At 33.0% G+C, this 15,591-nt stretch overlaps 1 protein-coding gene across 3 annotated transcripts in view; it reads right to left on the reverse strand.

Annotated features, from left to right (window-relative positions):
- Positions 1 to 735: 735 nt before the first annotated feature.
- PDCD10 (programmed cell death 10) overlaps positions 736 to 15,591 on the reverse strand; it is a 47,795-nt gene continuing 32,939 nt past the window's right edge. For all 3 annotated transcript variants that reach the window (XM_063108094.1, XM_063108112.1, XM_063108104.1), the window contains 5 exons: positions 11,768 to 11,885; positions 10,259 to 10,385; positions 3,965 to 4,043; positions 3,574 to 3,656; positions 736 to 1,181 (listed from right to left, as the gene is read on the reverse strand). In XM_063108094.1, the coding sequence (XP_062964164.1) occupies positions 1,100 to 1,181; positions 3,574 to 3,656; positions 3,965 to 4,043; positions 10,259 to 10,385; positions 11,768 to 11,885 (489 nt within the window). In that variant the 3' untranslated portion in view covers positions 736 to 1,099. The remainder of the gene's footprint in view (positions 1,182 to 3,573; positions 3,657 to 3,964; positions 4,044 to 10,258; positions 10,386 to 11,767; positions 11,886 to 15,591) is intronic.

The following is a 15,591-nucleotide window of genomic DNA, read 5'->3' on the forward strand; positions in this document are numbered from 1 at the left end:
ATAAATTGTATTACAGCAAAAAAAAAAAAATCATATTGCTAACCAGAAATTTAGTTCAACATTTAAAATCTTTATAAAAAATAAACAAATTCTAGTTTTCCTTTATTTTATCATAATTGAAAAATGAAATCACTTAACATGAATACTTGATGCATAATTCCTTAAAACTTCTCTATGGTGAAACAAAACTGTACATATTTAAGGAGTGTATAGAATATTAACACTCATGACAATTTAAAACTAACTATTCATATAGCTTCAAATTATTATTAATTTTGGCTATTTTTGGAAAAAATGTGCAAAGCTTATTAGGGCTCAGCATACCAAAAAGACTTAATTTCACAGACTCAAATCTACATTAACACAGAGTTCAAAAAGTGGCAATATAGTGTGAAGACACAATAAATTGCCATCTCTTTCTCACAAGTCTCTTAAAACAGGTTGGAAATAATGGAAAAATATTCAGTACCCTATATGTAATAACTAGGAAAAATATTTTCATTGGCTACGTTTTGCCCAAAGTGATTAAGAACCAAAAATAGGAATTCTTTGTTGTTTTATTATTTGATAAACTGCTAGTAAGCTCCCGTTAGAAATTCTTCAGTCGTTACACCAAGACCAAGTTGTCTTGGTCTTCTGATCATATATATACACAGATATATATATATATATATGCATTTTTTCAAGTAAAGAAATGTTTAACAGATGTAAACTATTTATTGAATATTTGCCACCAAATATTGTTAAATACATTATCTTGCAGCATATCGCTTTCAAGTTAAAATGTCAGAAACAAACACCAATATTTACAATTCTTTTAAGGAATGTTATATAATGACACATTAAGGCGTAAATTCTTTTGGCTTATAATTCTTAAAAGAATGATAATAGCAAAAGTGATGCAAAATCTTCAGTGTGAGATTATGATTAAGCTACATTTTACAAAAATATGGTGTAAGATGGCAATAATCCCATTCAACATCCTGGATTAGATCCCTTCAGGAGGGACTGATAATTTATACAGTCAAACTTTAAAATTTACAGATAAAGGCAGTTCAGTACTGCCACTGAGAAGTACATCTTTTAACATATACAACTTTCAGGCCACAGTTTTGAAGGTCTGAAGTATCAAGTTGGTTTGATGAATTAGTCGGTTGGCACTTATGAACACATTTATTGCCCTGTTTAAAAAGAAAAGAATAAGCATTAATTTCATCCAAAAATATCACTCTTTTTAAGATATTCATACTTAATGTTATCTATTAACAGTAGCAGTAAAATCAATTTATAAAAAAAAAAAAAAAAAAAAGTTGGTATTATAACTTTTATTCCAGTTCGGGATTTAATGGCCCTGCATCATTTGAAACTATCTACGAATACTGCCCCCTGGTGGTTCAGGATGGCAAAGAGGTGTTGGAGGGCTGCTCAGGATAGGTGGCACCTTAACAACCACAGTTCATTCATAGGTTGAACAAATAACTGGCCAAAGAGGAGGATTCGAATGTGCTTTCCAGCAGTGGTTTCACAGAAGTTAACAAATACAATCTGGTAAAGTATCATACTCAGTCTCAAAATATGCATATCAATGGGAATGATAAAAACTTTTAAAAAGTGAGAATTCTAAACTACTTTTAGAATTAATCTACTTTTAAAACAAAATAATCATGCAGTTTCGAGATCTGGGAGCTGACAGTATAGAGAAATACGTTCTTAAAAATTGCTCTGTGCTCCACCACGTTCTCCTAATGGCTATCTTCATGTGACTGGAACACAGAGCTTATGCCCCAAGTCCATGTGTGGCCTTATCAGATTCTTAGTATCACAGCTAGAGCTTCTATCTTCATCCTAGACATTTCTCAAAAAAAAAGAGGGACCAGTTGAATGAATGAAAATTCATCCCTCTACTGAAAGATGACTTAAAGATCAGGCACTATTAATAATTTTCCGTTTTGAGGAAACAGATAATGCAACTCATGGCACATTATTCACACACAAAGTGGTGAAATTTTAAAAAGCTGCCAAATGAAAAAGTAGCAGCAGGAAGGCTGAATAATCCATACACAGAGTTAATAATTTCAGATTAATAAAACTTAGGCTCTAAATTAATTTCTACCTTTCATTGTGATCATTCCACAATGGTTCTTAATTAGTTAGAACCAGAAATAATGATCCCATCATGTAAATTATTCTTTTAATGTGTTTTTGGTTATATGGGCTTAGCACAGAGGACCAAGGAAATAGAGACAAGTTTATTCTCAAAACACAACTGCTAGCTTATTAAACTAAGTCATCAACGAGCATCTTCCCTAAGCAACCTGAATAGTAGTATGCAACAACACAAAACCATTAATAAAATTTTGCTCAATATCTTTAATTCAGTGGTAGGACAGGATGTTTGAGGCCTCTATATAGATTATTTTTCTGACTTCAAGCATTGTTAGAAAATGGTCCTGTCCCCCAAATTCTTGGCATTCTACATGAAGTACAAAGAACTATGCAGATGATACAATACTGCAAAAGACATGGCTTCTGCATCAGTTTATACATTATATGTGTGTGTATGTATGTAAAAACAAAATATCTTGGTTTTCTATAGTGCTCTACAATCAATTATATGTAAACTTAAAAATAATGTCCAATTTGTACTTTTAGTATACTTCCTATTTTATAGAATGATGACACTGAAAGACAATTTAAGACTCCCTTCTTCCAAGACAGTGGATCAAAACCCTTGTAGCACTTTAAAATCACGTGGGTCACTTTTATAAAACTTCTAAGTCCTGGCCCCACTACAGGTCAATGGAATCAGAATCTCTCAAGATGGAGCCTAAGCAATGGGGATTTTTAAAACTGACCCCAACTGATTCAAATGTGCAGACAGGATTGAGACCATTGCTTTAAACTTAGTGCAGTAGTTCTCAACAGATCTGTAGCTTCAGTATCACCTGAAAATTTCTTAGAAATGCAAATTCTTGGGCCCTACACAAAACCTCCAGAATAAGAAATTCCGGGGATGTGGCCCCTCAAACAATTTGCAATTTGTGTTTTAACAAGCCATTCAAGTGATTCTGATGCTACCTAAGTTTAAGAACCATTGATTCAGGGGTCAGTAAAGAGGACCAGTAAGCTAAAAATGCTTTCACATTTTTAAGTAGTTAAAAAAAAAAAAAAAAAAAAAAAAATCAAAAGGGTATTATGTGACACGTGAAAATTTACAAAATTCAAATTAGTATCTATAAATAAAGTTTTATTAGAACACAGCCACAACCACTCATTTCCACATTGTCTATGGCTGCTTATGCACTATAACAGCAGAGGTGAGGTAGATAGTTTGCACAGGCTCACCAAATCTAAAATATTTACCATCTGGCCCTTTTCAGAAAAGATCTGACAAGTCCTGCTCTACAATATTATGGTGGAACTGACAACTGTTCATTTTCTATTTGTAGCAGTCTGACTTCATGAGCAGTTGCCTTGAGTATTAACAATATAGTAAAAGGGTTTAACTTATAAAATTTTAGTATTATATAAAACAATATAAATTAAAAGAAAAGGATAAACAACAGTACTTACTTGCCATCTTTAAAATATGTTTTCAGGGTATCACTGAAACTTTTGGAGTACTTTACAAATTCTTTCTTTTGATGTTCAAGTGCCTACAGACATAAAAAGAAAAATAAGAAAAAAAAAAAAAAAAAAAAAACATTAAGACAAATAACACAAAAGCCAAAGTCAAAGATGGAAAATTACGCAAAATATGGGATGCACTTTATATTACAGATAAGTATTTTTAGGAGTATTTACTTAAACGCATAAAATACCACATTTAAATTCAAGGACAAACCCAATGGTTAAAGACACAAAACTATTTCCAATAATCAAACCCTCTCAGTATTTATCTTAATAAAACTAGGTGTTAACCAACATCTAGAGTGGTAACTAGCAAGGCTTTCACTAAACTTACCCTGCGGTTCTGGTATTGATATTTCTTAAAGACATTATTCACTGTATCAAGAAGTTCTTTTATTGCACTAGCTATATCCCTGTTGGGAAAAGAGAAAAGAATCTTTAAAATCAGCTACATTTGAAAGAAATTTGCACATATACATTTTAAGAATTACTAATCACAGTACACTTAATTACCATACGTATACTTTAAGGGCAAACGTTTGGCTAAGTAGTTGAAGTAGGGGTTTCAGCCTGTACCCTTCTGTGATCCTGATTCTCTTGCACTGCTGATCAAACACTGCCAACTAATGACAACTTCCCGAAATCAGTAACATTTCATTCAGCATTGATTATTCAGATTTGTAAGAAGGTAAATATACCTATGCCTGTCTCTCTTTTCCAGTTTTCAATTTTTCTTTTCTCTGGCTAGCTGAATCCAAGCTATCATATTCTTTACTTTTGTTATTTGAACAATTACAGTTTGTTAATAAACAATTTTATGAAATTTTGCATTACACGTAACTCATTTCTGTATTTAACATTTCCTGTTATATAACCAGTAGTTTTAATGTTTAAAATACTTCCTCCTCCTCTTCTCTCTTAGACACATTTATCTTCCATCTAGCAACTGAATATTCTCCCCTTCCAAACCTTTGCTGTCACTATTTCCTTCAGAAAACATATTTAAATTACTGCGAGAGACAACAGCAGAATATTCTTCTACCTTAACCTTTCCAGCAATCATTCTTTGACTACATGCATCAACACCTTTCTCCCATTTCTAAAGAAAGAAAGAGAAGAAATCAATAACTCTCATTTGAGCTGACTATTCTTTCTATCCATGCACCATTTTTTCCAAACCTTTGTCTTTTATATCTATGCCCTTTTCAATTTCCACATTCTGATTTCATAGCAATTTTTTTTTCTGTCAAATTGAACTTAATTTTGCATTATCAAATAACCTAACATTCTGTAAAGGAAGTCTTCTCTTTTTCACATCCATTCTCTTAGCTGTTAGTCACTACAAAAACTTTTGCTCTTCAAATGCAATGACTGAAGGTATGAATTAATAAGACATAAACCTAGACCAATCCAAACATAAGCTTTTATTATTGACTTTTTTAACCACAAATGTCAGACTGTAGTTATTTCATACCTAAAATATTTCAGATTTACTATTTCAAGCTGGGGGGGGAAAAAAAAAAAAGCTCAGTGTCCAGGTTTCTGTGTGCATGTGTGTGTTTCCCAGCATATTTTTCAGTAAATAAGCATGTGGAAATCTAAGAATTACAGGCATACAGTATTTTGGTACAAAAAAGGTATTTTAGCCTCTTCTGTGGTAGTAATGACATTTTTGTTAAATATTTCCATAAATACTTACTTATTATCTCCCATATGTCAAACAGTGGTATTAGGCTGAAATATTAAAACATTACATATTCAAGCAGGACAATGAATTTTACATAAATATGCCATCTGTCCATTTTTTTTTTTTTTTTTTTGCCTGTAGTTTAGTAACAGCAGTCGTAAGTTATAAAACTGTTCCTTTCATTTATGGTTTCAAGCAAGCTGAATCCTGTATTGCTGTGGTGAACATAAATTCACCACTGTTTAATAAAATGGTGTCACATGACCATCCTATTATCTGAGAAAAACTACAATTTCAACAAATAAAAAATGTCCAATCTCTGAATATGTAAGGTTCTCCAAAGCTACAATGGGGCTATTTAAAATGGAATCTAACACAGCAAATCATACAGCAATCAGTCAGCTGTTTATATACAGTCTCATTTTTGTAGAATTTTAATATTCTGTCTAAAAGGGAATAAAAAATGTACATTCAGGGCTAATCACAAGATGAACATATAGTGATAACAGCTGGATTTAACAGGTCAAAAGAGTCGCTCTGAAACAGGTTGCTTAACTCACCTGGCGCAGGAAAAAAAAATTAAAAAAGGCAAGGGGAGGAGAAGGGAGGGTTTTGCTGGACTCTACCACAGACCTGCTAATAAATATAAGAAATCTGTCTGTACTTCAATGGTGGTGGGGAATGAAGGGTGGCATAGGGATGGTGAGACACACAACTCCCCCACCCCGGTGATTCCACTGATAAACTAGGTTTAGAAACAACTGCTGTTTAGGAACCTGGAGCTAAGATTTGATGCCTTAATGGCAAGAAGCTTTATAAAGTACTCTAGAACTCTATCTATCAAGGCTGTTTATCCCTAACCAGGACTTGTGCTTGGACATTAGGCAAAAGACTGTTAATGACCTATCTACCAAGTTGTTGAAAAATGTTCTCTAAAATCAATTTGCAGCAATTTATATCAAACATTTGTATCCGTATGTACAGAAAAGCATTTTCACTTATGCCACCAAGGTTTGCACTCAGGAAACTAAATTATATTAGTAACTACCTGAGAATTTGTTTTCTAAAAGAAAACACCAAAAAAATACTTCAGTCAATTAACCAGAAAAAGAACTCTGGGAAAACCTGAGTGTAAAACAACTACCTTGAAATTATGCAGTTTGGAACTGATAAATTCTGTAATAATGAACAGATAGTACGAGTAGAATGGAAAGGAATTTAGCAATTTGCAGCTCTTTAGTAGGGCAACTTTGGGAAACACACTGAAAGACAAAGGCATCAGATGAAATATAAACATACAACTTATAGAAAAGTACAGTTTCTAATCATGCCAACCCAAATCTATATGATACATGTTTATGCAAACACTCTAAAGGAAGGCAGTCCCTGTGCTACATGTTTAGTTTGGTCTGGACTGGACAACTCAGACAAATCTATTCTAAAGATATCATTAAAACTCCTGACTTGAAACAAATAAAGTCTGGTGAATTTTAGCCTCCTAGGAATATGCAAATACAGATTATAAAGAGTAAACAGTATCCACAGCTTTTTGATCTATTAAATCACGAGTCTGCCCCTAGCAATCCATTAATTGGAATGTATCAAACTTAGAGAAAAACACAAATAAATTTTATAATTTAATAATTTTATAAAAAATTTGCATAAACTCATATGTGGTCAAACAGAAACATTCATTAATCAAAGAACTTTTTAAATATTTGTTTGTTGGGGCCGGCCCCGTGGCTCACTCGGGAGAGTACGGCGCTGGGAGGGCCGAGGCTGCACATTCGGATCCTATATAGGGATGGTCAGTGTGATGCGCTCACTGGCTGAGCGTGGTGCGGACAACACCATGCCGATCCCCTTAACGGTCAAAAAATAAAAGAAATAATAAATAAATAAATATTTGTTTGTTGGATCATTTTTCCTAATCAACTCCACAGAAAAAAAGGGTGGAAAACTCTTTTCATAATGTTACCACATGCTTTGAGTGTATGCTGGGTTCTGTGCTAGACACTTCATGTACATACATGTCTTTCAATTCTCACAATTATCTTCATTTTCAGAGACAAAAACTAGCATGACAGAAGCTAAGCAGCTTATATCCAAGGACACACAAATGTTGGAATGGAGATTCAAACATAGGTCTACTAATATATTCAATATTGCCTGAATATTTATTAGCTGTCAGGAATCTTTTCACTTCTTCAGTACAACCTATACCATCACCTACAGTACTTGGTGGAATAGGTCTTTGATATACGCTTACTGGAAAATGTTGATAAAAGGTCAGAGGATAACTACCTTAAATACGAGAAAGTTAAATAATTTAAAGAGTAATAATAATTGTACAATATGTTGTGCTGAAGGGATAAGCCATTTTCTATTTTAGTACAATTTTATCCACTAATTTGCCACTTAACAATGGTAACAACGTGTATCAAAATGTACCAATATATATCACAGTTATACAAATAATTATACCTTAGCCATCTATGCTTTTCATACATGGTTGAATTTTAGTCTCTGAAATAATATGTATATCAGCAAACTTACAGGACAAATGATCTCTCCTAAAATAGTTAGGAAATAAGTTTTCATTGCCATTACTCTTAATTCAGTTGTACCGAGTACACTCCAGAAAATACAAATGAAATATTATTATTCCTCTATAGGACTTTGTCCTAAAAAAGCCTCTGTCAATGTCTATGAGCAAGACTCTTAAGCTCTTGAGTTCAACTTCCTTAAGACTAAAACGTATCAGTTAATAACTTGGTTTTCAAACCGTATCTCCCTACAGTCATAGAGGGTTTAGCAGAAATGCCTCAGGGAAAGAGGGTGTCAAAGTCACAAGATGAGGGCTCTGGGCCAACCATTTCTACCCCAGCTGTAATCACAATACTGTTATCCAAGAAAGGATACATACCGGCATTCTATATAAGACATCCTTTATCACACTTCTTTCAAAAAACAGAAACTTTTTATTCAATCACCAGATTAGATCAACAGTATGAATATATACGATTGGGAAGGAGACTCTGTGACCTTGGGTAAAGTTACCTAATTTCCTGTACCTCAATTTCCTCATCTGTTACAGGGTTGTTGTAATAAGTTAATACACGTAAACACTTAAAACAGTGCTTGGCACTTTATAAGTTTTATATAAGTGATTGCTATTATTAAGAAGACATTGATACTATAAACTGATACCTCAATAATTTGAAGCAAAATCTGCTAAAAATACTTTAAATGTCAAATCTTCATAGCAATGTAGCATGGTTCATCAATAAATAGGATTATCAAAGCAAATGAAAACATTAAATTATTTGAAAACTCTAGAAATAAACTGTCTGAACATCCACATTTGGAATCATTGACAATTTATCCTTTTACGGACCAAACATGTTTAACTATAACAGATTGAAAATAAAATTCCATTAACAGTTGACTGTCTTCCCTCTTCACATATTAAAAATATGTGAAAGAATCTAGGGCTTTTGTATAGAGGTAAAATATAAAAACCCTTAGCATTTGTCCCTTGTGACATAGATTTTTCATACTCCTGGTCCTCAATTATTGTCAAGAGGAGGATCAGTCCCCGATAGATGGGTTGGATACCCATCATAAACTATTATTTTCTAAAATGGAACATGTTCCTACCACTCAAAATAAGTACCTGAGGACTCCCAGCTGACTTAGCTACACAAGCGGTTCTCTAAAAAATACCAATTGCCTTGAAGGGGGGGCCTCCTGACTTGGGTGTGGCATCCTGTTCTTAAACAAACAATTCATGTAAGTTCCAAGTTATCTTTAAGATTAGCCAAATCATCGGCTTACATGTAGACACTTTCCCACACGTAGATTTTTTTCCTCTTTTTGCTTATGTGCTATAATCTGTAACCAATGGTTGTAACTTCTGTATTTTACCCACCAATGAAAATGAGACAACTCCAGTATGGGGAGTCCCCCCCCCCTTTTCCAAACTTTCCCATAAAATCTTTCAGCTTGTAATAGACTTCAGAGCACCTGGCTAAAATAGCAATTCTCATGTGAATTACAAAGAAAACTACTTCCAAAAGATGAATGTTTGTATTCCAAGTGAGCCCCCTTGGGTTCCTCGGTTACCACATACGATGCAGCCTCCTCCCGAAAAAGAATGTGCTAAATCTTTCCTTTCTAGCAATTTCTACCTGTGGTTTCACCAAAATGTTGCATTGATAGTAACACTGTAATTACCTCAGCTTTCTTTATTTTTTGTCCACTGAGGCTGAAGAAAATTATTAGACTCTCTAGGTTAAAGATATTTATCTAGAATTGTGTTTGCCTTTCATTCTGCCACCCTCTAACCCCTCACTGCACCCAAAAGAAGATGCCCCACGACTAAGAACCACCACTCTAGGATGACCCTTCTTGCTGCTGCTGCTGCTGCTCACCAGCCAGTCTCCTGGCCACACGCATATTTTCAGTCTTATTAAATTTCTATCCCAAAGGCAAGGATTTGAAGGTTCATGATTTGGTCAGTATTAAAAAATGTAAGAGTACATTACTTATCATGCCTAAGAGTACATTACTTATCTTAATGACTTGTGCCATTTCTGAAATATCTCATTACCAACCTCTATGATTTATCTAATCTATTCATTCTAATCTGACATTGACATTTTCCCATTATTTATGTAGTTCAAACTATATTCCAGTTTATTCATATTTCATTCATTATTTTAAAATTAAACATTCTAAAAAACATTATTGCACTCTGAAGCCAAATGCCATAGCTTAGAAGATAATAATAAAAATGTAGCATTAAAAACTTTCTAATTTTATTTCAAATTAATATTTCAACCTAATACTAATGTCATATCAAAAATAAAAACACCTAGAATGAGCAGTACCCTTGAAGTACTTTTAAGAAAAAAAGAACCAAAACAATCAATCACTTACTTGATTGTCTGCAGAAACCTCACTCTATCATTGATCTCATCTGGGATCTTACTGAGAATTTGTTTAAGTGCTCGTGCCTTTTCATTTAGGTCCTGAAATTCTGGCTCTGGTCGTTCAATCATATACTCTGATAAAATAAATACATAATAAAAAACATCATGCACCTCTGCCAAATTCAAGTCTAAGAATTCCCAATGTTGGCCAAAGGTGGGTGAGGGGAGGAGAAAGGCCAGATGATTAGGAAAGATGAGACTGCGAAGCAGAATTCATTAGAGTTTAACTTAGTCCAGTAATAACATTAGGGCTCCCTTGAGGTAAAATATCAGAAGATGAAAGACATCTTTCATGAAAGATGAAAGAATATTTTCAATTTCAGGTAAATGGAAATCCCATGAAGTCTTAAAAACTAAATAAGTAAACAAATTAAAAATGAAGGCTTAATCAAGTTTATCAGTCCTCTTGAAACTACATTTCACATGGAAATCTTAAATTAAGTAATAATATCCTTAACAAATGCAAAGGCAAAATATACCTGCCAATGGGAAAAATAAGTTTAATAATTTAAAACTACTACAGTGAATATACAGTGGTTCATTATATCAAAACCCCAAGTAATCTAATAAAATCTTCAGCACATTCTTGAAATCTCACTTAAAATCAAAACCAAACATCACCACAAATCCAATATAAGGGCTGGGATCACAGAACAGCAATTTTGGAAAGAAGGTTCAATCAGAGTTGAAAGAGGCAAAATAAGTTTACCACCAGATTCACTGTAGGCTTGGAAGCATCTACCAATCCATCAATATATTACGGCCAAACAGTTTGCAAATACTCAAGTCTAAATAATGATGAGGGCTTTCTTATAAGTCATGGAATCAGTTAAAATACCTACTTTTTGTTCTCCATTAACCGACAGGGGAAATTGGGAAATTATACTTCTACAATTTTCTAAGTTAATGGGAAAATGGCTACTAAACTTAAGTTAAACTTATTTCTAGTTACTTTTTTTAAAAAGGCCAAAGGGGGGAAAAAAAAAAAATCAAAGAAAAAAAAGAAAAGAAAAGAATCAAAAAGGATGGTTATTATATTGTTCTCCCAAATCTGTTCTTGGGGGGAAAAAAGCTAAAGTTAAAAACAAACAAACTAAAAACTCTTTACTTCCAAACTGTTGTTTCCTTAAAGTCAACATAAAATAAAATAGCCATTCCACAAAGCTTATATTTTAATAAAACTAGAATTTGCCAAACATCTTATGAGAGAAAAAAGTAATGCCTGCAACATCAGCAACTGCTTTACTATAAGTAATTAAATCTCACAAATATAAAATAAAAAGCAAGAAAAATTACTTTTCCATTCTATACAGATTTGCTTCTGCTATCGTCACAAGAAGAAGAGTGAAGGGAGGAGAGAAGGATAGGGGAGGAAGACTTTTTGGCAACTAATAATGACTTGGAGGAAATACTTTTCAACAATTGTAAAACTAAACAAGGCTTTTCCCCCTGATACCTTCTACATCATCAGCTGCCATACGAAGAAGGGATTCTGTGAAGTTAACTTCTACACTTTTTTTCTCTAAAATTTTCATAATGATATCTTGTGTAAGACCCGGATTTTCTTTTTCAGCCTATAAGAAAGAGAAAGTTAGTTTTGAAATATAGAAATGCAATCAGCATCTGAAAGCCAAAACTTAATTATTTAGAACCTTTTGGGAACTTCTCAGACTGATAACTTATAAGAGCAGAAATCTTTGTAAAGTAGATGTCATGATGGCATTCACTCATGTTTTCTTAGAGGTCGCGCATCAGTAACTTTTTACTATAACCATGGGTCCATTTTCCATTTGACCATATTTAATATTTCCTGCTTCTCCTTTATTCTCTCTTGCAATTGAACTAATAACAAAAATAAAAATAAAGGTTGGATATATTTTGGTAATCTATCAGTTACTCTCTTCATTAGTTTAACATATTGAAGATTTTTAGCTTTTTTTATTAGCTAATATCTCAACTTGAGGATCAAACAATAATTCACCTTACCAGTATTTTGCAGATCCTTTGCACTTAAATTAACAGAATGCCAGGAAAAACAGAAACAAAACAAAAAACAGGACTTCTTTTACAGGTTTTATTGAAGCTATATAATCCCTTAACTACTTTCCCAATGATTTTCATTTCCTATTTTATTTTTATAGCAAGAATATTTCCTTCACTAGCTTTCAGAACATCATTCATCCTTTTACTACCTTCTAAGCTTGTTTCAGTAATGAGTTTGCATTGGTTCTATGTTACTTAGAATCCCTAGGGCACTGATATCTAGCCATTTCAAGACTGAGCATAAAGAGTTCTGACTTTACCAAAGTTAATTTTTCAAATTTCAGTTTTCCCCAGTAATTTTGTCCCATTTTTTAAAAAATTTTGTAATTATATTTGAAGTTTGTTTCCTTTAAGATACCTGCCAATTTTAATCATTATGGTTGGTGATGATTTCCTTTTTTTTTTTTTTTTTTTGCTCTGATATTAAACAGCAAATGAAAACACAATTTATGATGTTAATCAGATGGCAATCTTTTTGCTTCCTTATGTATCAAGCACACTTAACCTCTGACTCTTCAATTCTACTCTGATATCACTGCAGACACAGCTTTCTTCTGTTCCTATTGCTTTTTCCATTATAACATCTTGTTTCTCATTAGATCTCAAGTACCAAAAACTGAAAGGCTGTGCAGTGAAATGGGAAGAGAAAATATACACATTTTTCTCAATCCTGGTATCATTTTAACTGCTGTCAAATGCTATCCAGGGAAATCATTTTGATAGATGATTAATAACAATAAAGTGTGTCTGAATTCCATTTCTTTTACAGCCTATTTTGACTTTTCCTTCCACAGGTACATTTAAGATAGAATTTTTTTTTTAAAGTTGCCTTTAAAAGAACAGTTGTCCAAAATGGTTTAGGATGTGTTGTTATAGTATTAAATTTGGTGAACAGCCACAAAATTACACATAATGCAGTATTTGATACCAGTATTTTATCTTCTTTAAGTATCATTAAATTTACAGACATAATGAATTATTTGAGGAGGGGGAACAATTTTGATGGGCTTGCAGGAAATACCAGCAGAAAATCATCTCTCCAATTAAGTTATAATAAGGTGCTGAAAGAATTAAACACCAGAAGTCTGAGAACAAAGTTTTTAATTCCAAGTTGGTCTAGGGCCCCAAAATGCCAGAGCTGGAGCATTACAAAATTCTCACAGAGGTCACAATTTTCTCAGTTCACAGTGCCCTTAAGTGCCAAAAGAAATACCCAGCAGTGTTGTTAACTAAGTAGTTAGGTCCAAACAACTTAGTAAGTACTATGTCTTGTTAAAAACTTAATAGCCTTAAAGAGGAAAACACACACACACACACACACATTCTTACTGTACACTGATTTTCTTGTGCTACTTGCTTTGTTTCAAAGTAGGGTCCAAAAGTCCAGCTTCACAAAGATATAACATCACTGAAAACAATGTAGTCCAATATGTTGCAATTACAAACCACTTCAAGCTAGTAGTTTGTGAAGTGTCAATTAGATATCGAGTACCACAGTGTATCTTCAAAATTTTAAAATATTTCATGGCACCCCTCTCAGTTTGCTGTGGTGCCCCATGGTGCCTTAGCACATAGTTAAGGAATATTAGTATTAGTATCTTCTGGCTTAAAGTCCTGGTTAAATATACTTACTTCTTATTTTAAAAGTTTAAATTTACCCAATGCCTCTGATTGACAAAACAAACAGATCTGCTCTTAAATCAGGGACTCTAACTACACCTCCAGGTTTTCCCTCAGAATACAACCTTGAATTCTGTGGGTGTCCAATCCAGCTGTGAGAGAAAAATATTTCAAAGGGCAATAATATACTCTTTTATGGATCAGTGATTCTTAACCTGGGAGACAGGACAACCCGTCAGAACCTCTCAGAGGGAATAAGGGTGACAGGGAATTAAATAGTATCTCTCAAAAGATAATATTCAACAGTATTATTTTATCTTGAAAAAAATATTTCAATCCTCTTTTTCTCCAAATAATAAAAATAGTAAAGTTTGATAAAAATCACTGTTGTTGTGGACCAAGAACTAGAAATATGGATATAAAATGATTTTTCAGCAGTGTGAAGTTTTTCTCATCTTTTTCAAAAAAGTTGTAGTTTAAAATACACAAAAATTTTCATCTTTTTAACACATGCCCTCCCTTAATTTCATTTGAAATTTAACAAATTAAATGTAATTAAAAATAAATCAATACAAAATTGGCTAATTTGTTTTCTTCCAAAATAATTTCCACTATCTACAAGTAAGAATCAGTGCTATAGATAATAAAATTTATCTGTGGGTCAAATCAGATCTATCATAGTCACATTACTATATTTCAGTATTAAATTATCAGCTTATATATGAGGATGTTACTGAAAAAAAAGCCTCATGAAACTCATTTGTTTAAATCTATTTTATGAATGTCACTGAAGATACAACCTACTCTTTCAGATAGGATCCTCTTTATAAGGATTCACAAGATAAATTTCTCTTTTCTTGGTAACAGAAAAGCTGAAAAATTAACTTTTGCCTTATAGATACTATACTGTACAAAAGAACCACTTTTCCTTTTTTTGGCCACAAAGATGCTTTAAATAGTCACCATTATGCCTCCCTAATGACCAAATATGCCATGACAAAACCACACTGATATTCAAAGGAAAAAAATAACAAAAAACTGACTATGGTCTTGCTTCATTTCATTAATTCTCCTCATTAACCTATGATTTGAGAGGATGTATTTTAATGAAGCTAGTACATACATGTACACATGCACTGCATCACAGAGTATTAAATACACCAAAATAGCTCTATTCTAACATACATAGTGTAAATTCTTGTGGTGATGTAAGAGAGATGTCTAGTGACATTACCTCAAGAATGGTATCAATAAACTAATCTTATGTGCCATAAAAAGGAATTAAGCTGAATGGCTTTATAGTTTCAACTCCAATTAAACTTAACTATGAATTTATTCCACACTTAAACATTAAAATACTCTACCTGAAATCCACAAATAAATAAAATTTAAAGTTTTGGGCACCTTAATATATATTTGAGGTGGAGGGGATGGATAAAGTTTTATATTAAAGAATGCACCCAATGTGCTCGCTTCGGCAGCACATATACTAAAGAATGCACCCAAAATGTACAGTAAGTCTCTAGAGTGGGGCTGCCCAATAGAAATATAATGTAAACAACAAATATGAGCCACCTACGTAACTTTAAGTTTTCCAGTGACCACATTATAAGAAGT

This window comes from Cynocephalus volans, chromosome 1 (genome assembly GCF_027409185.1).
Source record: "Cynocephalus volans isolate mCynVol1 chromosome 1, mCynVol1.pri, whole genome shotgun sequence".
NCBI lineage: Eukaryota > Metazoa > Chordata > Mammalia > Dermoptera > Cynocephalidae > Cynocephalus > Cynocephalus volans.